Raw genomic sequence first — 26555 nt, forward strand, 5'->3', positions numbered from 1 at the left:
GTATTTTTGAATTTGAATAACATTTTAAAAAAATTTTTTAAATGTTAATTTATAAGATAAATCACAGGCTCTTATTTTTTGACCTGACCGGAAGTATTTCCATGGTTCGGCGGAACTTGACGGTGTCATTAATTGTGCGCATCACCAGTACTGCGGAGTGACTGACTGACTGAGCTGGACGTCTTCTAGAGGAGAGGAGATAAACCAATAAATCTTCCAGATTCTGTTGGGGTTTATCTCATAATTAGCTCGGTTCGGCCTCTTGGGGGCTAAAACACGAAGGAATCCTGGAAGCACCCGGAGAACCGCGGATATCCACGCGGCAAGGATGCTTCATGACCCGCGGCAGGTGTGAGGACATGGCGGCGGAGCCTCCGGCGGCCCCCGGCCGGGTGGTGCTGGTCAAGAAGATCATCATGAAGGACGGAGCGGTGGTGAGTGTCCGAGCCGCCATGTTTACCACGGGAAACCGAGCCGAACCGAGACGTTTAATGTTGTTTTTTATAGAGATTCTGGTTCTGTTTGTATGTACCTCAGTTGAACCGTTGTTTCTGTCTGGGGAAATAATTAAATAAACTGTCACGTTTATGACGTAACATGGAATTAACGGACGTTGACGTTTGAAATAAAAAAAAAAAAATCAAATTCAACCGTTAGAAATTTGATTTATTCGACGCCATTTTATTTATTTATAGAGCTAAATCACAGTTTAATTCAGTTATTATGAATTATGTGAAACAGGCTTTAATTTTTAATTGTTGTGGCTGAAATTGAAAATAAATTAAATAAATAAAATAAGATCGTTCTGGTTCTGAACGGTCTGGTCCAAAATGGCCGTGTTCTGTTCTGGGAGGATAGTGAAGGTGGGAGGGAGGCTGTAATGGAGACACACACACACACACAGGTTGGGCTTATAGCGGCGGTGCTGATGCGGTCGGGATGGATCCAGTAGGGTGTTACATAACAGCCCCCTGCCCGGGCCGGGACGATCCTGCCCGGGGCGGGCGGGCGGAGGAGCCGCTCGCTGCGCATCCAGCGCTCCGCCAGCGTCCATTTTAACACCAGAACAGACGCGTTCACCGCAGCTCACACAGAAAATGTCTGAAAAAATATATTTAAAAGACTCGATTTCATTTCATGATTTTCCCTTAACGTCACAGAAATAAAATATCTAAATATTTCACCAGAAAGGGCAAAAATATACACCAAAATGTATTTACACACATTTTACCACTTTATACTTTGGTTTATTTTGAGAATTCTTCTAATAATTGTGAAAAATGGAAACTATAAAATGTTTTCAGAATATCCTACATAAAAAAAAACATTTTCTAAATAAAAATTAAGAAGCTACATAATGATGTAGATGTCTGCAGATGTTCAGAGATTCACCTGCAGTGAAACATTCAGATATTTATTTGTTATATATATATATACAGTATATATATATAATATAGTAGTATATAGTATACAGTATGTATATATATATATATAAATATATATATATATATACAGTATATATATATATATACATATATAATGAAATAAAAATGGCCTACTATGTGCTTTTGTATCACATCAAATTATAGAAGTTGATTAAACATATAAAACATGTAATTGTTTTGCCATTTTGAACCTTTTCTGTAGATCTGAAGTGTTAGAAATGTTAATATCATTCATAAATTCATATTTTTCACGATTAAAGTAAAAGATTATTAAGAGATAATAAAAATATCACATTTGCTCATGAAGGTGTGTAATAAGATTTTTTTTTTATTAAACGTGGATAAAGCAGAATTTCCTCTATTTTTCTTTAAGGACAAAATAAACAAACAATAATGAATATCTTCACACACTTCACCTGATAAAACTGCAGCTTTATTACAAATCCCATAATATGAATATGAATTTCTGGATTAAACTGTATGACGTTACAGAAATAACCCAGTAGAACGGAAATGGTTGGAAAATCTGAAGTTTTCTTTATTATCTCAACAAAGAAACTTCTGAGTGAATCTTTGCAGAAACCAGTTAATAATGTTGGTTTTGGTTCCGTTTCTCACTTTGTGGCTTTAATCTGCAGTTTCCTGCATTAGAGAAGGAGGCTCGCTTCAGACGACTTCCAACTGGATTTCACTCAAAAATATATTCTTTATTTTCTCTCTTTTATTTTGAAAGTTTAGTCCAAAACAGGAAAACAACCTCAGAATAAAAACAAGAAAAACATTTCAAGAAAATGTACATCAATAAGCAGGAATTAATAAACTTGACCCTAAAAATAACAACGAGAAGTTACACTTAAAACAAACACATCCAGATTTAAACACATAAATAAATTAAACATATTTAAAGTACTATTTATTGATCATTTTAGCCTTTAGCAGCTCCAAGCTCATTTAGATACACAATATAACTTGGTCACAATAAATCAATTAATCATATAAATGAAAACAAACTCAAAAATTTCCATTTGTATAATTTATTGTTTTTCCATCAATAACTGGATGATAAAAGTTTTCAGTCTGGTGATTTGGTCTCAACCAGATCTTTTATTCTGAAGGACAGTTTTGTTTACAGAGACTTCATAATTCATTTAATTTATTGTTTCTGTTTATATATTTAAAATGTTTTCCAGTTCCAGTGTTTAATGTTCATTAGAATTTAAAGTTGGTTGATTTTCACAATGTATTCTTGTATTATTATTCCATTATTATTATATTACTGGAAAATGGTCTCGAAACCTCAATATTATCGTTTATCGTGATTACTTCTGGGACAATTTATTGTCCAGCAAAATTTATCATGATAGCTTTAAATGTCACATTTAACTAATCACTTTTTGCTTCAGTAGCTTTTAAAAATATCATTTTAATCTGCACTTTAATAAATATGTACTTGCAACATAAATTTCAACATTACATTTTGACCAGAGTGTAAAGATTTGGAGAAACTGCAGATTAAACCAAAATATGTGAAACGTTTCACACCAGCCGATCAAACAGCCGAGGATTCTGGGAAAACAGTAAAACAATGTCAGCTTGTTCTGATCGAAGCTCATCATGTCTCCTTCGACCAGAAATGTGAAATAAGTTTTGAACGCTCAGATAGAAATGTAAGAAGTTTATCTTAAAGGAAACCAGACAGGAAACTCAATGAAGCTCCAGCTGCAGATTAATGCAGCTGGTTTAGTAGCATGAATGTTAGCTTTAGCGCATAAAAAGGTGAAGTTATAAAGAAAACTTTTAATCAGTTTGATTCTTGGAGCATCAGGTCTGTTACTGATGATGGTTCTGTGGTTCTGTCCAGACCTGATGTTCTTCTTCTGTCCTCCGTTTCTCTACATTCCTCCCAGTTTTAGAGGAAGTCCACATGAAGCCTAGCTCAGGATGTTTACAGATAAACTCTCAACCAGGACTGGATCTCTGAATGCTTCCCACTAATCTGCCTAGCAACAGTTTATTGTCTGGGTTCTTCATGGTTCCTTAGTGATTCAGGTTCTAGATCGGTTTCTGTTTCCAGACTGAGTTTAGTTTAAGAAGCTGAGGATGTGTTGGATTAAGCTGCTGGATTATCTTCACTTCCTCTGACTTTAACTGAATCTGCTGGATTATCTGGTGAAGCTCCTCCTGCTGGTTCTGACCCGGCTGGTTGCTTAGATGGGTTCTGTTTTTGTCAGAACTATTCTGGGTACTGTACTCTTTCCAGATGAAATCCAAACTTTTCTCTCAAGCCCTGATTCTCCTGTATGTTTTTTCTTCCACTAAACTTTCCATCAGTATTTCCATTTCTGTGTGTCTGTTTGGAATCATTGTGAAAAGCTGGACAGATTCAGTATTAAAAATAATTTTTATTGTAAATTAAATTTAAATATTCCAGTTTGAGATTCACCTGTAAAATTTCTTTTCTTGTTGGACCAATCAAATGAAAGCTTCTCGCTGTTGCCACGGTAACACAGAGTCCAGAACCTGCAGGAAGGAAGCAGCAACCAGAACCACATTAGCTAAGTTAACTGTTAGCGGGTCGGACGGGCCCACGATACCAGCAGCTAAACATGGATCCAGATCCGGTTCTGGTTCCGGTTCTGCAGGTTCAGTCCAGCTGTGTGCCATCAGGCTGGTCCAGTTCTGTTCTCCACTTCTTCTCTCTGTCAGGAAACTCTGTGACAATAAAAGATGAAAATGAATAAATAAGAGTTTCTGTCAGCATCAGCAGAACAGATCTTTGTGTTCTGGAACATTTAAACCCGATATGAAGCTGGAACTGGACCTCCAGGTTCTGCTGGTGCTTGTGGACGGATCATAATGTCTCTATTTGTTCACAGGGAGGGAAGACTCGGTTCTGGTCCGGTTCTCACCTTTATCTGGGGCTTTTGTTGGTTTAATGGTGGCCTCAAGGCGCCCAGGCTCACATTATTCATGTTAACATGGCTGACAGGTAGGTGGAGAAACCACAGAAACTCTGGAGTTATTACACATTAATACAGATCAGTTCAGTCTGAAGAGCCGCCTTGTTCAGGTTTAAGAGTAGACTTTATTAAATTAAAACAAAATCAAAGTTCTTCCTGGTTGGATGGATGTACTGAGAGCTGATTGGTTCTCTGGAAGCAGGAAGTTGGGATGAAACGGAGCAGACCTGAGGAGTGTGTTTCCTGTGAAGGTTGAGTTTTGATTGTTTGTGTGTTTCAGCCGCAGCAGGGCATCGGCCGGCCCAGCGTCTACCACGCTGTGGTGGTCATCTTCCTGGAGTTCTTCGCCTGGGGTTTACTCACCACCCCGATGCTCACCGTAAGCAGAAACAACAACCTGCATGTTTCAGAAACATAAAGTCTGTTTCTGTAACGGGGTGTGTGTTTGTAGGTTCTGCATGAAACGTTTCCTCAGCACACGTTCCTGATGAACGGCCTGATCCAGGGAGTGAAGGTGAGCAGCGGCTGGTTCTACTGAAAACCTCTCACTTTTCTTATTCATGTTAAAATAGGAGCTGGTTTTATGTTAATAATCCATTAATATTGGTGATAAAGTTCTAGATCCATTAGCAGATTATTTAACTTGTAACATGGGAAAATGTCTTGTTATAATAAAATAATCTGTCACTGGAACTCAAACTTTTTATTGATTAATTATTGACTTAAAACAAGTTGATATTTCCTGCTGAAAATAGTAACAGTTTATTTGAAGAGGAGAACATCAGACTGTCATAAACATTCTAATGACAAGTTGACACTTTTAATTAGATGTTAATGAATCTTAGTTAGTTTAGTTTTACCTCAAGTGTCCTAAGATGTTAAGTTTATAAACTAGAGTAAAAGAACCCGGTAAGCTGCAGTGTTTCTGCTGCTGCAGCGCCGTGCTGCAGCAGCGGTCAGTCAGGACTGTTCCTCTAACGATGCTGCTTCCTGTCTGCAGGGTCTGCTGTCCTTCATGTCCGCCCCGCTGATCGGAGCGCTGTCAGATGTCTGGGGACGAAGGTCCTTCCTCCTCATCACCGTCTTCTTCACCTGCGCTCCCATCCCTCTGATGAGGCTCAGCCCCTGGTAGGAGCTTCATCCCACTGGTTGGATGGAAAAGTGAAACTTTGACTAGACGGCTCCTTTAGCTCAGATTAGCCACGTTTTGGTAAAATATGCCGAGTCAGGACGGTGTGTTGATGTCCAGAGTTTATAGTTGTAACAGAATCGTCGACTGTTCTGTGAAACATTCTTTATAAGAACTAAGCTGTGGCCCGGCTCCAGTTCTGATCATTTTATCAGAGCGGATGAAGTTTCTGCCAGACGATACGTCCAGATTGTTCCTGAGCCGACAGGTTGAGTTTCTGAACGTTTCTCAGGTTATTTTTAGTTCCTTCACATCTCTTACTGGTTACGTTTCCAGAAGCTTTGCTGGACCTACAGGCTGGTTTCACTACATTTTCAGGTTACTCTGTTAGTTTTACTGAACTTCAAGTTTCCAAAACTTTCACACAACTTTCAGGAAACGTTTTCAGAAGTTACTTAAGTTTGCATAAAACTTACCTGTGCTGAACTTACAGGCTTCTTCCAGAGATTCTGGTTACTTTGGTAAAGTATTTATAATTAAATTTCACCAGGTTTTTATGAAGGAAATGTGTTTATTTGTAACATTACCGTCATTTTTAAATTAGAAGCTTTCATTCAAATGTGCAGCCTGACTTTTTCCATCTCAGGAGTCATAAATATCTCCGTCACTCCGACCAAACTGCTGACGCTGCTTTCTGACCTGCTGTGTGTCCAGGTGGTACTTCGCCATGATCTCCATGTCTGGAGCGTTCTCCGTCACCTTCTCCGTCATCTTCGCCTACGTTGCTGACGTGACGGATGAGAGGGAGAGGAGTACCGCCTACGGCCTGGTAAGAGCCGCCCATCGGGTCAGCCCGGTCCAAACTCTGAGCGATGTAACATCCTGTAACGTCCTGCTGCGTTTCCTGTCCAGGTGTCGGCCACGTTCGCAGCCAGCCTGGTGACGAGCCCGGCCATCGGCGCCTACCTGTCGGCCTGGTACGGAGACAACCTGGTGGTTCTGCTTGCCACGCTCATCTCTCTGGCCGACATCTGCTTCATCCTGCTGGCCGTCCCCGAGTCGCTGCCGGACAAGATGAGGCTCAACACGTGGGGCACCCCCTTCTCCTGGGAGCAGGCCGACCCGTTTGCTGTCAGTAACCAGGAAGTGTGACCCTGTAGCGGTTAAAGAGGCGATGTGACAAACTGTCCTGGTCTCTGTCTGTCTCTGGTCCAGTCTCTGAGGAAGGTGGGTCAGGACTCCACCGTCCTGCTGATCTGCATCACCGTCTTCCTGTCTTACCTGCCGGAGGCCGGACAGTACTCCAGCTTCTTCCTCTACCTGAGACAGGTGAGTCCTCCAGCTTCCTGTCCACCAACATGGCCGACTGCTTTAGCATGAAAGGTTAGCATGAAATTGCTAATAACTGGGAGGAAATGGGAGAGGAGGAATCGTTTCTGAACTGGTTCCTCAGATTCAGCAGGATCTTAAAGGAACATTTCATCATTTTTTGGCATCAGAACAAACAAAGTTTGATTTCAAAACCTTCCAGCGCAGAGGAAGATCAGATCAGAAGATCAGATCGGTTTCTCATGTATCAATCACTGATCTGCTGATTTATCGGTGCAGCCCAATAATCACTTTCCCGTCTGGATGAATTCCAGAAAGTTTGGAAACATTTGAATATTTTAACTTAAATAAACGTTGAGCTGTATGTTTCCCTCCAGGTCATCAACTTCTCCTCCACCACCATCGCTGTTTTCATCGGAGTCGTCGGGATTCTGTCCATCGTGGCTCAGGTACCGACCCGGTCCCACACGCTACAAATCCTTAAACTGGAACCAGAACCAGAACCGCTCTGTGTCTCTCCTCAGACGCTCTTCCTCACGCTGCTAATGAGATACCTGGGCAACAAGAACACGGTTCTGCTGGGCCTGGGCTTCCAGATCCTGCAGCTGGCCTGGTACGGCTTCGGGTCAGAACCATGGTAAGACCGGCCGCCGAGTTCAGCAACCAGAACCAGTCAGAGTTCAGCAACCAGAACCAGTCAGAGTTCAGCAACCAGAACCAGACAGAGTTCAGCAACAGAACCAGTCAGAGTTCAGCAACCAGAACCAGTCAGAGTTCAGCAACCAGAACCAGACAGAGTTCTGCCTCATCATCAGCCAGTCCAGGATAAACAAACTGAACTCAAAACTCTGACATTTTCTAAAAGCTTCAGTATTTTTTCAAACTGGGGATCTGTTGGAAAGATATGAGCAGTAAATATCCTACCAGCTGCGTCTCATACAGACTGTTAGCATGACTAGCTCAGTTAGCATTTCTCCCTCTCTCCTTTGCACCACGGTTCTTTAACTGGATTTTGTAATCCTCAGAATAATTTCCTGTATTTCTGCTGTTTTTATTTCTGACTAAAGTTACAACATAAACCTGGAAATGAAACTAAACTAAACCACGAATCAGATCAAACTGATACTGGGCCACCAAACCAACCATCATGTTCACTAGAGACACATCCTGCAGGTTTAATTATTCAACATCTTTGGATCGATTACAAACTGATTTTATTTTAGTTTCAGACATTTATCACCATTAAACCATCACAATGTATTAATTTAGACTAAGGATGTTAAAATTAACTTGTTCAGCCTGTTAATTAACATCAACTGACAGTTGTAATAAAAACATTTAGAACACATTAATTCAGTTAATTTTAAACAGTTAATTAATTTGATTAATCCACAGCTACTCAGTCCTGGTTTAGAAACCCAGAACTGTCCCATTCATCCTTCAGAAACTCGGTCAGAACCGGTTCTGGAGAACCTGTAGCAGCAGAGAGCCTTAGTGTTGTTCTGCCAGCGGGGGGCGCTGTTCCTCTGACTGCCAGCGGGGGGCGCTGTTCCTCTGACTGCCAGCGGGGGGCGCTGTTCCTCTGACTGCCAGCGTGGGGCGCTGTTCCTCTGACAGCTGTGTGTGTGACAGGATGATGTGGGCGGCTGGAGCCGTGGCGGCCATGTCCTCCATCACCTTCCCTGCTGTTTCTGCTCTGGTGTCGCAGTCGGCTGACCCGGATAAACAAGGTGAGTCCGACCGGCGGTCCAGCCTCTGACCGGAACCAGAACCAGAACCCGCTCTGACTGTCTGTCCACTTGCAGGAGTCGTCCAGGGTATGATCACGGGGATCCGGGGCCTCTGTAACGGCCTGGGCCCTGCTCTCTACGGCTTCATCTTCTTCCTGTTCAACGTGGAGCTGAACACTCTGGACCCGATCCAGGAGGAGTACAGCATCGACCCGCTGCCCCTGCACGGACCCACAGAGGTACAGAACCATTCAGAACCCTAAAGAACCATTCAGAACCCCACTAACTGGGCCTCATCAGGATTAGAGGGAAAACTAAAACAGAGGACGATACCGGAACGACAGCGGCTGGTTTCCATTCTGCTGCTCGGTTCTGTACGTCTAATTTATAAATATAGCAGAACCGGACAATTAAACATAACAATAACTGAAATGATCGTTTTTATTCTCCCATTCATGAACAGAAAGAGATTCTAGTGAAATGTCAAAGTCAGGGTGTCCAAACTTTTTGTCTCATGGGCCAAGAAATAAAAACTGAAGAGGATTTTTCACATTTGTTGTATTAAATCAGATTCTTTTGGGCTCAACTGAACAAATTTATTCTCAGTTATAAGAAAAGGATTTCTCTGAAAACACTTTCTACGTTTAGCTAAGTTTAATAAATTAGATAAAAGCTGATTTGGTTCCTGCTTCTACTTATAAGAACTTCATATAAACTACATATAAAGTTATTTTACTTTTTTAAAGTAATTGCTGTAATTTATGTAAATTCCTTCTGATTTTATTCACCACTTCTGTTTGAGTTCTGTCATCTGATAATATTTTTTTTAAAAGCATAAATTTTAATAATCAGTTTTATATCTTCCTGAACTGGAGTTGAGGGCCACAGTAAATGCGTTGTGGGTCCAGAAACGGCCCGTGTTCCTCAGGTTGAGCCCCTGCCTGGTTTGTCCTGTGTTGCAGCAAGCGCTCATCCCGGGGCCGCCCTTCCTGCTGGGCGCCTGCACCGTGGTCGTCGCCTTCCTCGTCGCCCTCTTCATCCCCGAGAAAACCTGCTGCTCCTCTTCCTCCTCCTCTTCCTCGGAGCTCTCCCTCAGCGACAAGCCCCTCCCAGACAGCAAGGAGGCGCTGTCCTCGCTGGCCGGCGTCCACATCAACACGCCGCTGCCGGGCAGCGACGAAGAGGCCCCGCCCTCCGCCAGCGCCGAGGACTCTGAGCCGCTGCTGCACGACAGCATCGTCTGAGGAGCCATGGGGCGGAGCCTCTGCAGCCGGTGGGCGGAGCCTCTGACGCTGTGTTTTACTGTGTTTCCGTTAGCAACGCGGCCGGACTGAGTGTACTTTTCTCGTCGGAAGTTTTTGCCTCTTTGCCGATCGGCGGGATGAACTTTTAGCTTCAGAGGCGCGCCGTCCTGACCAATCAGGATCCATCTTTGATCCATCTAATGAGCCAATCGGACGCAAGCATGGAGGTCTGCAGGGAAGAAGGGGAATCAATCAGACGGGTGGGAGGAGGCAGATCCTTAACGTTTTAATGGAGGATTTCACTTCATCTTTAAGGCTTTTTTTTACTCTTTGGTCATTTTGTGTTTTAATTCAGAAGTAAACTTTAATGGCAGCCAAAACGTCCGGGTTTATTTATACGTTTGTTTTTTAAATCAGTCAGTGTGTTTCTGTGGGTGGAGATTGTATTAAATCCAGCTAAAACAAGAGAAATGAATCGTTTTTAATCTCACTGTGAGATTAAACCAAAGCAAACTACTGATTACTGACAATAATTAGAAGGAAACAGGAATGAATCCTTACATTCTGAGAAAAACAAACATTTTGGGTTTTATTTTTCCCTGTGTGTCCCTCTACCTCCACTTTTTGTTTCTCTCAGTGCTGCTGGCTGCTGCCAGAGGAAAACCCTCCGCCTGGCTCCCTGACGCCTCGGGTCGGTTTAATTCGCTCCAAACCAACTCAGTTTCACTCGAAGCTTTTTTCACTGGCAGCAGTGAAACTCCTGAAAACAAACTTTATACTTGAAGCATCCGACAGAGATTCCAAGAGCTTTAGAGAAGATTTGAAGCAGAGTTTTAACAGTATTTAACTGCCACACTGTGTACAGAGTTAGCCATGTCATGACTTTAAATGTAAATGCACTTTTGAATGAAACTCTGGTTTGTAAATACTGTGAGTGTGACGTGGAGTCGGCTAGTCTTCCATCTCCGGTCGAGTTTAGAGGACACATATCATCACATTTTCCTTTTTTACATTTTTTCAAGTATTTCGCTCATGAAACGCTCAGTAATTTTCTACATCTGAAACAGAAAAATGTTGCCAAAGAATCCCGGTGTTCAACTCAGACCTTAGCATCAACATTCAGCTGAAACATCAGTAGAAACTATAATCTGAGATCATAAACTGAATATTTATGGGATTTCTGCAGCAACCAGACCTAGCAAACCAGCACCACATGCAGGAAGTTAAAAGCACCCACTGGGGTAAATAGCTGCATTTCCATTACAAATGTTGATATTCCACTAACATAAAAAAAACGCAATTTTGCAGTTGCTGTTTCCTTTAAATAAGAAATACAGTTAAAATCGTGTGAATAAGTTTTTCTATATATATAATTTGTATATTACTGTAAGTCACAGAATGAGCCAAACTATGAAAACTAAATCTGGTAATTTGAAACATAAACTGAGATGTTGTTGACGTAGATGTAGTTTCTGCTCCAGTTCTGACCAGCATTTTTACTCCTCACTGGTACATCCAACAGCAAGCCAGGCAGTAATTATTTAACTCAGGTTTCTCCATATAATCTGTAATTTCTTTCTTTTACTTTGGGTCAAACAACAATAGCAATGTAGCGTATCGTTCTGTCACTTCACCCACTTTAAAAGCCTGCCTGACTCTTGAAAAGTCACTAGAAGCTAATGCTAAACATTAAGTTTCTCTCCTTCGTGTGGCTCAGACAGAGAAGAAAAAGCTAATTATGACTAAACATGAAGAGTTTTGGTTAATTTTGGCAACAAAAATCCAAAACTTTCTTAGCTGATCAACTTTATGCTCACAAACAGCCGCAGTTAGCATCTGAACTTCCTGTCCAGATTATGAGATGAAAACAATCCCTGATTCAGATTCATTTAGTTTTTTAATGTTTTCTAGCCTGACTGATGATACGTGTCCTGTAAATCAAAGGCTAGCTGTTTCTGCTCTTGGAATGCTTCTTCTGGCTTTTTAATTCCCACCTCCAGTCAGAACCGCAGAAGCCTTTTCAGACGGGAGGAGGAACTTCTCCAGAACCAGAACAGAACTGAAGTGCCGTTCTTACAAACCTGGGAAGGCGGGATCCGTTTTTCTCACGGATCGGTTCGAAAACATCTCCGTGTTTTCTGCTTTGTGGGCGAGTCCGGCCTCGGATGGGCAGCTAGATGTTTTTGTATCCAATCAGAGGCGATCTCAGAATGCTAACAGTCAGACCAGCATCAGGGCTGGTTTGTTTTTAAACTGGAATTCAGCAGAGCTGGATTGAAACCACTTAAACACCTTTATTTTTTTAGCTCTTTTGCTAATCAAACGGTTTTCCTTTGGAAGTGTTCCCGCCTCTCCTCAGCGCTCCTGTAAATACTGATCCCAGCCGCGGCCCGGTGCGGTCCGCTGTGAAACCGGCCCGGTTCTGTAAATACTGTACATGGATTGACTGGATGTCTGTTGATGTGAGCTGAACTGGGATGTCGTCTCGTCTGGAGCTGTATTGATATTAAAAACGTTTCCAACACGTTTCAGATCCGATTCATGTCTCATTACTGTTCACTGGAAAATATGATTAGTTTTGGTTTTTCTTCCAGATTCTACTGGAGATACAAACCAGTAAGATAAACTGGTGCGAACGACGATGAATGTTTGAACATTCATCCAATCATTGGTTCATCCAGCCATCTTTTCCCAATCAATGAAATCTTGCTTATTGTCCATTTATTTACCATCCATTTTTCTAGTAATACATCAGTTTAAAACATCCATTTATTCTTCTATCCATTTAAATATTGATTTGAACCTTAATTCCACCAACTCATGTTTTCCATCTATTTTTCTTACAGTTCATTCATTTTCTTATTCTTCCATTAATCCTCCACGTTTGTCCGTCCATCTATTCATCCCTCCGTCACCATTAGTTCCTCTCAAATATGAACACCAGCGGCCTCTAGCGGGCAACATAATTCAGGAACGCCAACTGCTCGGCCAATCAGCGCTTCGGTTTTCAGGTCACGTGGCCTCGCGGCCAACTGGATGACGGCCTGAACGGGCAACAACAAACATGGCAGCGGCTCCGGAGAGGAGCTGGACGGAGGAGAAGGAGAGGACGCTCATTGCGTTTTTCTCCAGTAAGTCCGACATGTTCGGTCCGGTTTTCCTCTCCATACGGACTCGGTTCCGGTTCACTTTCCTCGGCACCGCGTTGCTAAAACAAGCAACAGTTTTGGGACGTTAGAGTGGGGGAGGAGGGGAAGGCAACCGTTGCTCGACGAAAGCAACGACTTTCAGCAACAATCGACGAGCAACCGGAATGAAGGTTACGGGTTATTTGTCCAAACTGCAAATAATTCAGACAAATCTTTTCCTCCTGCGGTTTTATGGACGTTTCATTTGGATTTCTGTGTTTAAAAGATTTTAAACCAGATTAATGATCAAAGACGTTCATCACCGGAAGATTATGCAATTATTAAAATGATCATTTATGGTGTTTATTGCTGAAATATTCTCTTAACTGTCAAATATGAAAGGTTGGTTGATATTTAAAGTTAAAGCTTCACTAAACCAAAATGATAGTTATTTTACACGATGCCAGATTGGAAAGATATCAGCAATAATTCTCTCTAGGATCAATTAATGTCTTTTACAGCATTGCTTGGGATTCTGGATCTTTTTAAAACTCTTTTATTTTCCAGATTAAGGGTTTTTAAATTTGTTTCCAGTATCAAGGTTTCAATATAATAATCTTCCATTAACACAGTTCTTCCCCAACTTGTGGTTGTGCACTGTCGGTCAGCTGGCTGATAAAAGCCAACTAAAAACAGTCATATATCCATAGTTATTGTAAATTGAAAAATCATTGCAATATTTCAAATTAACTTTATTCATTTAAACGTTTCCTGTTTAAATGAATGGAAACTAGATCATAATAAACATCTTTAGCATCTTTGGTTAATGCAATGATGACATTAAACTTAAATATTTTTACTAACGGTTATATTACTGTGAGTATTAACACAGTATATTACTGTGCAATATAGAGTATTACAGTATATTACTGTGTAATATAGAGTATTACAGTATATTACTGTGAGTATTAAGCTCTAATTCAGTGACAGAAGAAACTAATTTTGTCAGGAATTAACAGGAAAAGATGCTTAATGATTAATCTTCCATTGTTGACGTTATCTTCCATAAAATCAGGAGTTTATTCCAGTTTGATAACTTTCTGAACATCTTTCAAATTGTTTTTGAGTAAAATGAAAGTATTAAATTATTGTTAAGGCCTCGTCCACACAAAGCTGGATGTGTGGAAAATCTAATCCATGTTATGTGTTTGGTCCTTTCATCCACATTAAAACTGTTTAACGTCATTAAAATGATTATTTAGGATCAGATTTGTGAAAACACTGCAGTTGTCTGTGTTCACATGGAAAAACAGATTTAGTTTAGTTTAGATTTAGTCCCTCGTTTTAGAATCTCTAACAAATAATTCACCAATATATCTACATAATTTGAAATTATTCCCAAACAACATCCTCTTGTTTTAATTAATTCATATTCCAATAATCTGCTATTTAAAAGTAGCTCAAATGATTCCTAGCAGGAAGTGGTGTTTGTTTTGAAGCAATCTGATTGGCTGACAGGTTTTAGCTTAGCGCTACACTGCCCCCTATGGGTTTGGCATGTTTATAACAACACTAAGGAGTGGATTTATAGGATGAAAACTCTTCTGAAATTGATCCTGTCTGTACTTATATTAAATATATATACTTAATATAAGTACAATATTTTTTTAAACGATGTGGTGTCAATATTTGACTCGGCTTTGTGTGGAAAAGATACCGTCTATAAAAGAAGCTGTTTGCTCCAAACACGGGTGTATATGTGTGTGAAAGAAGCCAAACATGGTGAAGCTAATTGCTCAGACTGTGGCTAAGTGTCTCCTTGTTCTCTAGAGAACAGCTGTTTGTGGAACTACAAGTCAGAGAACTACAAGAACCGGGATCTGCGATGGAAAACCCTGGAGCATCTCCGGATCCTGCTCTCCTTCCAGCCGCCTCCCGTTCCGTTCACAGGTACCGCTGTGGCTAACGCTGCACCACTAACAGCTCTGACCAGAACCACCGCAGCTTTAAATGTTTGACCAAAGCTTTTAAATGTGAGAAGAAGTGCTGGATTGCTAGATCTGAAACCAACAGGAAGGTCTGGTGCTTGGATTTCAAAATGACGATCAGCCAGAATGATGAGATTGTTGGATTTCCAACCATCCATCCTGTTTTTCATATTTATTTCTAAACTGGCTCTAAATGAATATTTCTGGAAACGTCTGACCTTTGACCTCAGCATTCTGGTATCATCTCATCTTTTCTGTGTTCTTCTTCTTCCAGTGGAAGACATCAAGAACAAGTTTAAGAACCTGCGTACGACGTTCCAGCGCCAGTACAAGCTGGTGCGTCAGAGCGGCGAGGCCGGCCTGGTGCCGCAGTGGAAGCACTACCAGCAGCTGAGCTTCCTGCAGGGCTGCTGCGAGCCAGAGGAGGGCGCCGACGAGACGCCGCCCTCCCCGCCTGCAGAGGAGAACTGGCTCCCGCCCACCTCCCCCGGACTCGGCATCTCCTTCCTCCACTCCTCTTCCTCAGGCGGCGCCGCTGGGAGGAGCTTCTGGACGGAGGAGAGGGAGCGGGAGCTCATCGCGTTCTACGCAGGTGAATAAATGAAACCGCGGCTCCAGGGAGAGACGAGGCGTCGGTTTGCTCCTGACAGACATTTGTTTCTGCGTTGATGTGTGCAGAGCACGGCTGTCTGTGGAACAGGAAGTCTGAGAATCACAACAACCGGCAACTCAGACAGAAACTCCTGGAGTCCCTCAGGATCCGGCTCTCGGACCAGCTGGTTCTGTTTTCTGGTAAAAACGACTCAGAAACTCCTGATCCTCCTTCCTGTTCTGATCAAATTCATCACTAAACGACTTTTAAGGTTTTAAAAAGTCCAAAATGAAGAATTTTACTCTGGACTTTGGCCGCTTTTTTGTCTCTGTTTCAAATCTTTATAATTTACAGCATATTAAAAAAGCTAAGCTAAGCTTATGCTAGGCTAATGTACGTTAAGGTAGGCTGCAGAAACTTGGCTAAGATCTAATCTAAGATTAACTTTAGGTTAGTTAAGTTAAGGTGACTAATATAAAGTTAGCTAAGCTAAGATTAAACTAGATAGGTAAAATTAAACTAAGCTAAATTTAAGGAAAATTAAACTGAACTATATTGAGCAAAGTCAAATAAATCCGTGGTAGTTTAAGCTAAGCTAAACTAAGAGAAAGTGAGAGGGGGCTGGAGAAGTCAAACTTAGCTAAGGTTCACTATGCTAACATTAGATAAGCTAAGATAAACTTATAAGAGGCTAGCCTAAGGTGATGTTAGCTAGGTGAAGCTAAAGTAAGCTAAATAGGTTAATGAAGGCTAAGATTAATTAATTAAATTGAGGTATTATATGCTATGTTTTATTAAGCTAAACTAAAATAGGTTTCTGTAAGCTACAGTATTCTAAGCTAAGATACTGTTAGCATAAAGGAATCTACTAACCACAGGCAGCTTCCGCTAGTTTTCTGTTTTGAACTGGAAGTTTTTTAAAAGTCTTTTCAGATCGTGTCAAAGCTGCATCCAGCTCCAGTTTTTAGCTTGCAGCTGTTTGGGAAATGAAAAAGTAGCTAAAGTATAAAAAACATAAAACATCATGACATATCTATAGAGCTGTTGATCAGGTCCACCTTAAATCTGCAGTCAAAACCACATTCCTCCTTTTTTGGCTTTTTAACATTAAAATTTATGTCATTTTTTGCAGTGGAAGACGTAAAATCCAAGTTCAAGAACCTTCGGACGGTTTTTAACCGGGAATTCAAGGCGGTCCAGGCGAGCAGAACCTCGGACCAACCCTACGTGTCCAAGTGGAAACACTTCCACCAGATGCTCTTCCTCTGCGAGTCGTTTGAGGAAGACGAGTTTCCTGACGGCCCGCATGAAGGAAGCCGGACTTCCTGTTCCCAAAGCGGCGTCTCCGCCTCCTCCTTCGACGCCTGCAGCATAAAGACGGAGAGCAACACCATCAGCTGCTCCGCCTTCCAGGGTTTGTTCCCATCAGCTCCAGACCAGACCGAGCTAATGGATCCCAGAGCGCCATCCGGATCGCCGCCGGACAGGAAGCCCGGTCGGGTTTTGGTTCCGGCTGACGACAGGGCGAGCGGCGAGTCGCGCTGCCTCTGGAGCGAAGCCAAAGTTCAGCAGCTGATCTCGTTTTACGCCGGTTAGTCCAAACCGGGTCCATTACACTGTAAAAACACATCTAGTGGTTTTAGTCCAGTTTCTACTGCTAATATATTAGTACACTTAAAATCAGACAAAACTAACTTAAACGTAACTTTTCAGCAACATATAGGAGCTTCATTTAAGTCAGTAATTCATATTGATGATAAATATTGTATTTAGATCTGGTGCAATAAATCAATAAATCAATTAATCGCATGATAAATTAAACTAAAAGTCACTAATTTCCATTTGATTAATTTATTGTTTTTGGATGATAAAAGTTTTCAGTTTGGTGTTTTGGTCTCAGCTTCTTTTTATGAAGAATGATTTTGTTTTCAGAGACTTTATGATTTATTTTATTTGTTTTGTTTATTTATTTTGGATATTTAAAATGTCTTCCAGTTCCGGTGTTAAATATTCATTAGAAATTAATTATGTCATTAATATAATATTACTTTAAAAACAAATTTTGCTTGACGAAGCTTTTCAGATAAACAATAATATTGTTGTTTTGAGTGTCTGTAAACAAAACTGTCCTTCATAAATAATTTCATCAAACTGAAACTTTTTTCATCCAGATTTTGGTAGAAAAACAATAAATCATAAAAATTATTGAGTTTGTTTTAATTTATGATAATTGAAACGATAAGATGAATGTCCAGCCGTAGTTCTACAGAGTACTGACCCGGCAGCAGGCGAACGCACATGAACACGCCGCACTTTTCAGCTTGTGTCTGTGTTTCAGAGCACAGCTGCCTGTGGAACCATCGGGTCGACAGCTTCCGGAACCGGCTGCTGCGGCAGAGCCTGCTGGAGACGCTGAGCGGCCTGCTGTCCGCCGGAGAGCCCGTCCCGTTCACAGGTAACCGGGCCGGCCCGGAACCAGAGCCGGAACCAGAACCAGAACCAGAACCCACCAGCCTCTGCTCTCCTCCCTGTTGCAGTGGAAGACATCAAGACGAAGTTCAGGAACCTGCGGACCATCTTCCAGCGGGAGCACAAGGCGGTGAGCGCCAACAGAACCTGCGGTTCCGAGGATTTCTACCTGCCCAAGTGGAGGCACTACCTGGACCTGCTGTTCCTCTGCGACTCCGACAACGACGAGGCCTTCGCCCAGACCCGGCCCGCCTCCGCCCAGAACCCGGCCGTCCCGCTGGCCCCAACCCCGCCGCGCTCCTGGCTCTCCTGCTCTTCCTCCTCCTCCTCCTCCTCGTCTTCGACCCGCAGCAGGAAGCGAGCGGGCCGGCCGGCGGCGGCGCCGAGGAGCGGGCGCCGCGGCGAGGCGCCGCACGCCGGCTTCCTGAAGTACGTGGAGGAATGTCTGAACGAGGCGCCGCCACACAAAGTGAAGAGGATGAAGAAGAAAATCATCGAGACGATTCACAACCTGGAGGAGGACGGATGAAAAACACTTCAAAAAATACTGTAGAGTTTACAGCAAAGTACTGGGCCACTGAGAGAATATAGAAATAAAATATGAGAATAATGTCAAAATAATAACGACAATAACGTCAAAAAGATTAAAAAATAAAATAAAATCATCAAATTATGATAATAAAATCTAAATAACATGAAAATAGTCATAAAATAGTCAAGATGATTCAAAATAGTCAGAAAATTACAAAAAAGTTCTAAACTTTTAAGAATAAAGTCAAAATAATATGAAAATAAGATCCTAAAAATAAAAAAATAAAATTAAAATAGTAATAACATTGTAACAATAAAGTCCTAAAATTACAAGAAAAAAGTGAAATAATGAGGATAAAGTCATAAAATTCCCACTTTATTCTCAAAATACTATTTTTTATACTATTTCAACTTTACTCAGAATTTTACAACTTTATTCTCATGTGATTTTTTTTCTTGTAGTATTTAATTTTATTGCCTAAATATTGTCTTCTCATAATTTATTTCATTTTTTCTTATTGTGGCCCTAAAACATCATTCATGTTCATATTTAAATAGAAATATTTAATGCTGTATTTAAAGACGTTTTGTTTTTATTTGCACTGTAATACTTCCTAATTGTGTTTTACAGTGTTTTAGTTGATACCACAGTGCCTTACCAAATTTAAACGTATCAATAAATATTTTCTTTTGGTTTAGTTTTCCTGTAATATTTCATTTTTTGTGCTTTTATTTTTATTTTTATTTATGAATGCACAAATTAATTCCTTTCTCATTGTTAATATTCTGAGTTTATTCATATTAAAGTTCTAGAGCTGAAGTTCAGACGTTAAAAATAAACAGAAATGAATCGTGAATCTGAACAGATCAGTCATTCATCCTTTTAATAAAACATCATTCATTCTGAGGCGGCTGTGTTTTGTTTTTTGACCGCTAGGTGGCGGTGTCTGATAAACCCGCCTCTTTCTTTCTCTGCTGGTTTTTCTGCAGCCGTTTCTCTACAGTTAGAAACAATCTGCAGAATGTGAACTTTCCTGCTTCACGGGTTTCACCAGCACAACTTTACAGACGTTTAACTTCCTTTAATGAGCTCCTGTTGTCTAAAAGACGCTCTGGATCCATTTGGTTTATAAATATAAAACATCAGTTTAAAGCATTATTTTAGCTCAGACTCCTCTCAGGGTTAGCTTAGCTTAGCTTAGCATCCTGGATTCCATCTTTTAGTTTTCTCTGAGTTGGAGAAAAGTTCTGGTTAATACACAAGTTTACTGGTAACTAGTTTACCAGTTACCAGAACTGGTAAACCAACATGTAGTAACAAACATGTAGGCTACATGTCTGTCTTAGCTAACAGCTACATTAGCTAAGCTAATTTGCTAGTTTTGCAATAAATGTTGCTGATATTTATCTTAATATCACAGCGGTGGGTAGAGTTCTCAAAAGTTGTGATGGAGTAATAGATAGTTGTAATGTACTGATTGATTATCCACCACATTCCTGGGAGGGTTACTATGGAAACGATTTTGTTCTCATTTCCGGTTCCCACCGGAAGTAACCGTAGTTCACTGGATAATTTATAGTTTTTTTTGCAAATCTATATTTATGGTAGACCTTACATCTCTTTTTGGTTATTGTACAATAGTTAGATAGGAACAAGGGGAGAACTAGTTGTAATCTTTTGGCTTGCTTATTGTTGTCATAGCAACTGCCTACCAAGATGGCTGTTGGTAGCAAAGTTCACAGGTTCAGGGTAAAGAGGGCCTCCTGCTACTCATCGCTTCTCCTAGTTTAGGATGAGTTTTACGTGGTGAGGCCTCAGAGCAAAGCTAGAAGTAGCTGAAGAGGCTGTGGCTCTTTGTTAGCTTGGGAAGCTAACCTCTTCCTTCCAGACTGGACAATAATGGTAAACAGAGTCAGTACTGGATCTTATCCCTCCGTCCGTCCGTCCAACGTCTCCCATTTATCGGACCTTCAGCCCCCATGTTTATCCGGTCATAGGCGGAACCGCAGGTCCAGAAGGGATCTATAGTTCCACCAGTGAACTTCTGTTCAAAAAAGATTTGAAACTAAAACATTTTTCAAAACTACTTCTCAGAGTCAGTGTTTATCTTCAGTTTCAAAACCTTTTCAGTTTTAAATCTTTTTGTTACAGTTTGAAACTTTTTTTCCAGTTAGATTATTTTTAGCAAACTTTATGACCCTACTTTAGCTCCGTAGCCTCTGAGAGGGGGCGTGTTTTTAAAAGTTAAAACCCATTTTGTGGGCGGGGTCTAACTGAAAGCAGAAGATCCGCCTCCTGTGGTTCCAGGATCTTTTTTTGTAAAAGTTGTTTCTAATCAGATGATTTTAGTTCTGGTTGGATAATTAATCATGAAGGAAGTTTAATCTGGTTTTTAGCAGTAATCTGGTTCCAGTGTGAACGCAAACAGAGGATCAACAAACAGCCTTTCACTCCAACATCCTCCTTTTATTCTCAGCTTATCTGCATTTTTGTTCCACTTTTCTTCACTTTGTTTTTTTCTGGACCTTGTTTGGCCTTTTCTTTCTCTCCTTCTCATACCTCTCCCTCTCTCCACTTCACTCCTCCTCTTTCTGTGTCTTTTCTCTTTGCTCGGTGAGTCGCAGTAAATCCTATTGTGATGCTAAACTGATTTCGGCAGAGAGAGAGAGAGAGAGAGAGAGAGAGAGAGAGAGAGAGAGAGAGAGAGAGGAAAGACTTTGGATTCATTTTCAGCAGATCTGAGTCTCACTTTGATTCTCCTTCCGCTCTCCACAAACTTTCGGGAATCTTTCCAGGTTGAATCCGGGCGGCTTTTTTTCCCGGACTTGATCAGCCGCTCTCTGCGCTACAGGAATGCACTTTGCAGGAAAGGCGCAAAACTCCTCCTGCTGCCTTGTTTTCCCCGCAAACCGGGATTTATAAATGAGCGGCGATGCACCTGTGAGCGACCCGGAGTGTAGCAGCTCATTCTGGGCTCCAGCACCGCAGCCGGGCTGAGCGCCGTCCCCGCGGGCCGGGCATGGAGCGCCGCGGCCGGGCGGGGCTCCAGCCGGCGGGCGGAGGAGAGGGAGGCGGATGGGTGCTGGTGGAGGCCCGGTTGCAGGGAGGAGCGCCGTGGGGCTTCACCGTGCAGGGCGGCCTGGAGCACGGACAGCCGCTCATCATCTCCAAGGTCAGGAAAATCAGAGTTCAGGCTCGTTTTACACATTAAACCCGACAAGTGAAAAACTTTTCCATCAGCCGGCTCGAGTCATAAGCGAACCGAGCTGTTCCTAACAGGGTCAGCAGGGGGCATCAGGGCATATTTACAAAGTTAATTCAATGAATGAAAATATGATAAAATAATCAGAAAAATACAAAACAAGCTAAACTAGAAATATAAACATGAATACATGTATGTATATACGTATATATACATACAAAAACAGTATTTATAAATACACAAATATACATCTAAAAAACATACTAACATGTAGGCCAATCACCACAAATCAATTACTTCATCATTTCCATTTACATGACTTACAGTTTTTCTCTTTTCTGTCTTTTTCATAAGTTGTTTGTCAGTTCATGGCTAAGCTAACCCAGCTAATACTTTACCCAGTCTTTAGGAATGCTGCTAACTTCCTGGTCATGTTCTCGCTCCATAAGGGAGGAAAGCAAATGCTAAAGACTACTGTACCCAGTTATTATAGTGAAAGGTTTAGTGGAAGGAAAAACATGGACTGAAGAAAGTGAACAATCAAAACTGGATAAGTTGACTTACTTCAGCTTAGCTTAGCATAATTTAGTTTAGCTTTTAGTTGGCTCACTTTAAGTTTATATTAGCTTAGCTATGTGTATCTAACGATTAGCCTAGCTAACCTAAACTTAGCTTAACATAGCTTAAACTTATGTTTTTGAATGTCAGCTTATGTCATAGTAGCTTAGCATTAACCCAGGAAACTGCGACTCTTTTTCAGGATGACATAATTAAGGAGCAACCAGATCTAATCATCGTTTTTAGGTTACTAAATTTTGTTTAATTTTATCAGTTCATATATGTTTGGCTAAGCTAAGCTAAGCTAACCAAAAACTAGTTTTATAATGCAAACATTTTGTGTTAGCGCCAGTTTGTGACTTAAACAAACATTAGGAAGATGCTGACTTGACAGTTTGTCATTTCTTGGCTCCAAACAGTGAATAAGGAAATGATAAAGACTGATGTGTCCAACCAAGCATAATAATGGAAAGTTTAGTGGAAGGAAAAAGTGTGATAGAAGAAACTTTTCACAGCCTTAAGAGATGTGTGAAAAAAAACCCACTGAAGGGTTTGGAGAAAGTCCTTGTTTATTGACAGTTTTTGACTGGAAATATTCCCAGAACGTTTTCAGCGTCTGATTGGTTGAGCCTTAAAACTGAAGCCTTAAAACTGAAGCCTTAAAACTGAAGCCTTAAATCTGTTTCACCATTTTTTCCTGTTTGTATAAAATAATGAAGTCATAGTTTAAAATCTCACCGTTAACGAAGCTCATCAGTTGCTGCTGACCTGGTTTTATTAAAATGCAAATCAGCAGCTGCTGACGGAGAAACTAAAGTGGGACAGAGATGTGAGTAATCTGTTTTCCTGATGCATTTGAACGCAGCGACGGCGTCATGTCCAACGGCTCGGAACCGGATCGGATCGGATCAGATCGCTGTAATTCTTCACATGTGGAACGATAATCATATTATTTATTTACAGGTTTATTATTTTCTTCATTATTTTTCTTGTTTTTATTTTATTTTATATTTCAGTAAAATATTTTATGGCTTTTGCACTTTTACAGTCACTAAATGGCTCAAATTTAATATTTTTACATATTTTTAAATTTTTTTGATGTTTTTTATAAACTTTATGGATTTATCTTAATCTTTTTATTTATTTATTTTAAGTCAGTTAAAAATATGTTTTGACTTTTAATACAATTTTACTGGATTTTTTCACAAGTTTTTGCTTTTTAAACCTCCATCCATCCATCCATTGTCTGTTCACCCTTGTCCCTAATGGGGTCGGGAGGGTTGCTGGTGCCTATCTCCAGCTACGTTCCAGGCGAGAGGCAGGGTTCACCCTGGACAGGTCGCCAGTCTGTCGCAGGGCAACACAGAGACATACAGGACAAACAACCATGCACACACACACACACACACCTAGGGAGAATTTAGAGAGACCAATTAACCTGACAATCATGTTTTTGGACTATGGGAGGAAGCCGGAGTACCCGGAGAGAACCCACGCATGCACAGGGAGAACATGCAAACTCCATGCAGAAAGACCCCGGCTGGGAATCGAACCCAGGACCTTCTTGCTGCAAGGCAACAGTGCTACCAACTGCGCCACTGTGCAGCCCCTGCTTTTTAAACCTGATATTTAAATTTCCTCCATCCATCCTGACTGAATGATCATTTATTTTTATTATTTTTTGTCTCATCAATCAGATCCAGGATCAGTTTCTCTGCTGGGTTTTATTGATTATTGGAGGTTTTTAGTTTTTTATTGATTATTGGAGGTTTTTAGTTTTTTATTGATTATTGTCTCAGTGCTGCTATAACAGCCTGAGAGGCTCTGCTTGGGTTTCTCCATCTGCTGGATAATGAATTTCAGCTGGAGTACTGAAGCGACACACACACACACACACACACACACACACACCCAGTCTCTCTGTGTTTCTGCCGTCCTTATTTGGGTTTATTTATCTCCTAACAGTCAAACACTGCAGGCGTGTGGACGGTTCTGCAGAACTCAGGACGGGTTTCTGTCCGTTTTCCTTCCACTCTGAGCTCCTTACGTGTTTATATTTATCACCATTAAACATGAGTGAGGAAAAAACTCGGCATCGGTTCTGGTTCTGATGGGTTTGGGCTGCGACACACCCAGAACCCACCCACGCTGAAAGGCTTGGCGGTGCTGTAGCAGAGGGGCGGGGCTTATTGATACCTGTCAGTCCGTCTGCAGCTGCAGGACGGACAGTCTTCAGAGAGTCTGTGAGTTTGGGTTTCTCCATAAAACCGGAACATTAAGACGATGACGATCTGCCAGAACTCTGAACGATCGCAAAGATCCTGGAAGGAGAGCCGGGTTTTATGGAGCCGCTTTGAAGCAACAACAGAATCTAAAAACAACTGAGACGTAGAAAAAGAACCGAGCAGCTCACCATACGAGGGACAAAGGAGTTCAGTCCGCTTTAAACTGACTCCGGTCCACTTTAACCCGACTCCGGTCCATTTTAAACTGACTCCGGTCCACTTTAACCCGACTCCGGTCCATTTTAAACTGACTCCGGTCCATTTTAAACTGACTCCGGTCCACTTTAAACTGACTCCGGTCCATTTTAAACTGACTCCGGTCCACTTTAAACTGACTCCGGTCCATTTTAAACTGACTCCGGTCCATTTTAACCCGACTCCGGTCCATTTTAAACTGACTCCGGTCCACTTTAACCCGACTCCGGTCCATTTTAAACTGACTCCGGTCCATTTTAAACTGACTCCGGTCCACTTTAACCCGACTCCGGTCCATTTTAAACTGACTCCGGTCCACTTTAAACTGACTCCAGTCCACTGTAATCCGACTCCGGTCCACTTTAAACTGATTCCGGTCCATTTTAAACTGACTCCGGTCCACTTTAAACTGACTCCGGTCCACTTTAAACTGACTCCGGTCCACTTTAACCCGACTCTGGTCCACTTTAAACTGACTCCGGTCCACTTTAACCCGACTCTGGTCCATTTTAAACTGACTCCGGTCCATTTTAAACTGACTCCGGTCCATTTTAAACTGACTCCAGTCCATTTTTCTAGGAAGTCTGATTTGGTTGCTCTGAATGCTAATTGAACTCCAATTACCAGTCTGGGTTCGGTTGAAGTGAATTTGGTTTTATATGTGAACGCCAAGTGGACTGGAGACCGCTTCAAAAGCAGGAAGTGGACTACAGGGCAGGGCAATCTGGGTAAATGCAACCAAAAGAAATTAGCTATTGACGCGTTAATGGAAGAAATATCTCCAGAAATCCTCCAACCACTAAAATCTGACACCAGTCCATTTTAATTCCCATCTGGTGAAGAAGGAAGTTGCTCTCAGTGTCTTCAGAGGTTTTTGTGTCGTTTCCTTCAGTGGTTCTTGGTGCAGCGCCCCCACAGGCCAGGAGGGGAACAGGTTGGTTTGACTCAGAGCAGACCATCCACCAGAATAAAAAATGTCTGTTTCCATTAACTATGCTTTATTTATATCAGCTTCCTTCAGCTGGTTGTGATCTGGTGACGATGGCGGCGGCCATTTTTACAGCTTTTATTATTATTATTACTGTAAACTCCACTTTTGTTATTTCCAGTTTTACTCATTTTAAAAAACATTTCTGTTGTTTTCACAGTTTTATTGTCTCTCCTATAAAATACAGAAATAAATTCATGTTTTGTAATTTTCTTAGATGTTTCTGATCAGATGAGCATTTCTTTGGATCAGAATACGCTCTTTTTGGTAGCCATGATGTATTTTATGTCTTTTTAAAAAATATATTTTTATACTTTTACCTACATCGATTGTCTCATCTGTGGGACAATAAATTATATTTTAGTTTGATTCTAGCGGTGAATGTTTGTTTCTTCTTCCAGGTGGAAGACGGGGGTAAGGCGGACAGCGTGGAGCGCCCTCTGCTGGTCGGGGACGAGATCATCATCATCAACGACGTGGAGCTGAGCGGCTACAGACAGGAAGCCATCGCTCTGATCAAAGGATCCTTCAAGACGCTGAAGCTCACCGTCCGCAGGTTTTTATTCATTTACTGTCATAATTATTTTAAAATGAAGATAAATAAATCTGGAACCAATTCTTCATTTTTATGAATCTGAGCGTTTGTTCCTGGAAACATGGAGCTTTAATGATTAATGGGATTTAACTGGAATCTGTGGGAATTTCCCCTCAGAAAGTTTCAGGATCTGCTGGAATAATTTTATCTCCTGGATGTGAATCCAGAAGGTCAGGAGGAGGTCAG

At 41.4% G+C, this 26555-nt stretch overlaps 3 protein-coding genes across 3 annotated transcripts in view; all 3 read left to right on the forward strand.

Annotated features, from left to right (window-relative positions):
- Positions 1-128: 128 nt before the first annotated feature.
- Positions 129-12368, forward strand: LOC114149639 (hippocampus abundant transcript 1 protein-like). The gene is made up of 12 exons (XM_028025667.1): positions 129-434; positions 4686-4784; positions 4857-4919; positions 5406-5533; positions 6249-6363; positions 6447-6665; positions 6750-6863; positions 7241-7312; positions 7388-7500; positions 8496-8593; positions 8669-8832; positions 9556-12368. The coding sequence occupies exons 1-12, from the start codon at positions 336-338 to the stop codon at positions 9835-9837; spliced, it is 1566 nt and encodes a 521-aa protein (XP_027881468.1). The 5' UTR covers positions 129-335; the 3' UTR covers positions 9838-12368.
- A 461-nt stretch (positions 12369-12829) lies between these two features.
- LOC114149635 (uncharacterized) lies at positions 12830-19452 on the forward strand. The gene is made up of 7 exons (XM_028025663.1): positions 12830-12968; positions 14796-14915; positions 15228-15545; positions 15632-15745; positions 16678-17136; positions 17884-18000; positions 18083-19452. The coding sequence occupies exons 1-7, from the start codon at positions 12902-12904 to the stop codon at positions 18541-18543; spliced, it is 1656 nt and encodes a 551-aa protein (XP_027881464.1). The 5' UTR covers positions 12830-12901; the 3' UTR covers positions 18544-19452.
- Positions 19453-21231: 1779 nt separating this feature from the next.
- shroom3 (shroom family member 3) overlaps positions 21232-26555 on the forward strand; it is a 46453-nt gene continuing 41129 nt past the window's right edge. Inside the window, exons 1-2 of the mRNA XM_028025620.1 lie at positions 21232-21718; positions 26176-26330. Of these exons, the coding sequence (XP_027881421.1) occupies positions 21566-21718; positions 26176-26330 (308 nt within the window). The 5' untranslated portion in view covers positions 21232-21565. The remainder of the gene's footprint in view (positions 21719-26175; positions 26331-26555) is intronic.

The sequence above is a fragment of the Xiphophorus couchianus genome, chromosome 8 (genome assembly GCF_001444195.1).
Source record: "Xiphophorus couchianus chromosome 8, X_couchianus-1.0, whole genome shotgun sequence".
In the NCBI taxonomy this organism is placed as follows: domain Eukaryota; kingdom Metazoa; phylum Chordata; class Actinopteri; order Cyprinodontiformes; family Poeciliidae; genus Xiphophorus; species Xiphophorus couchianus.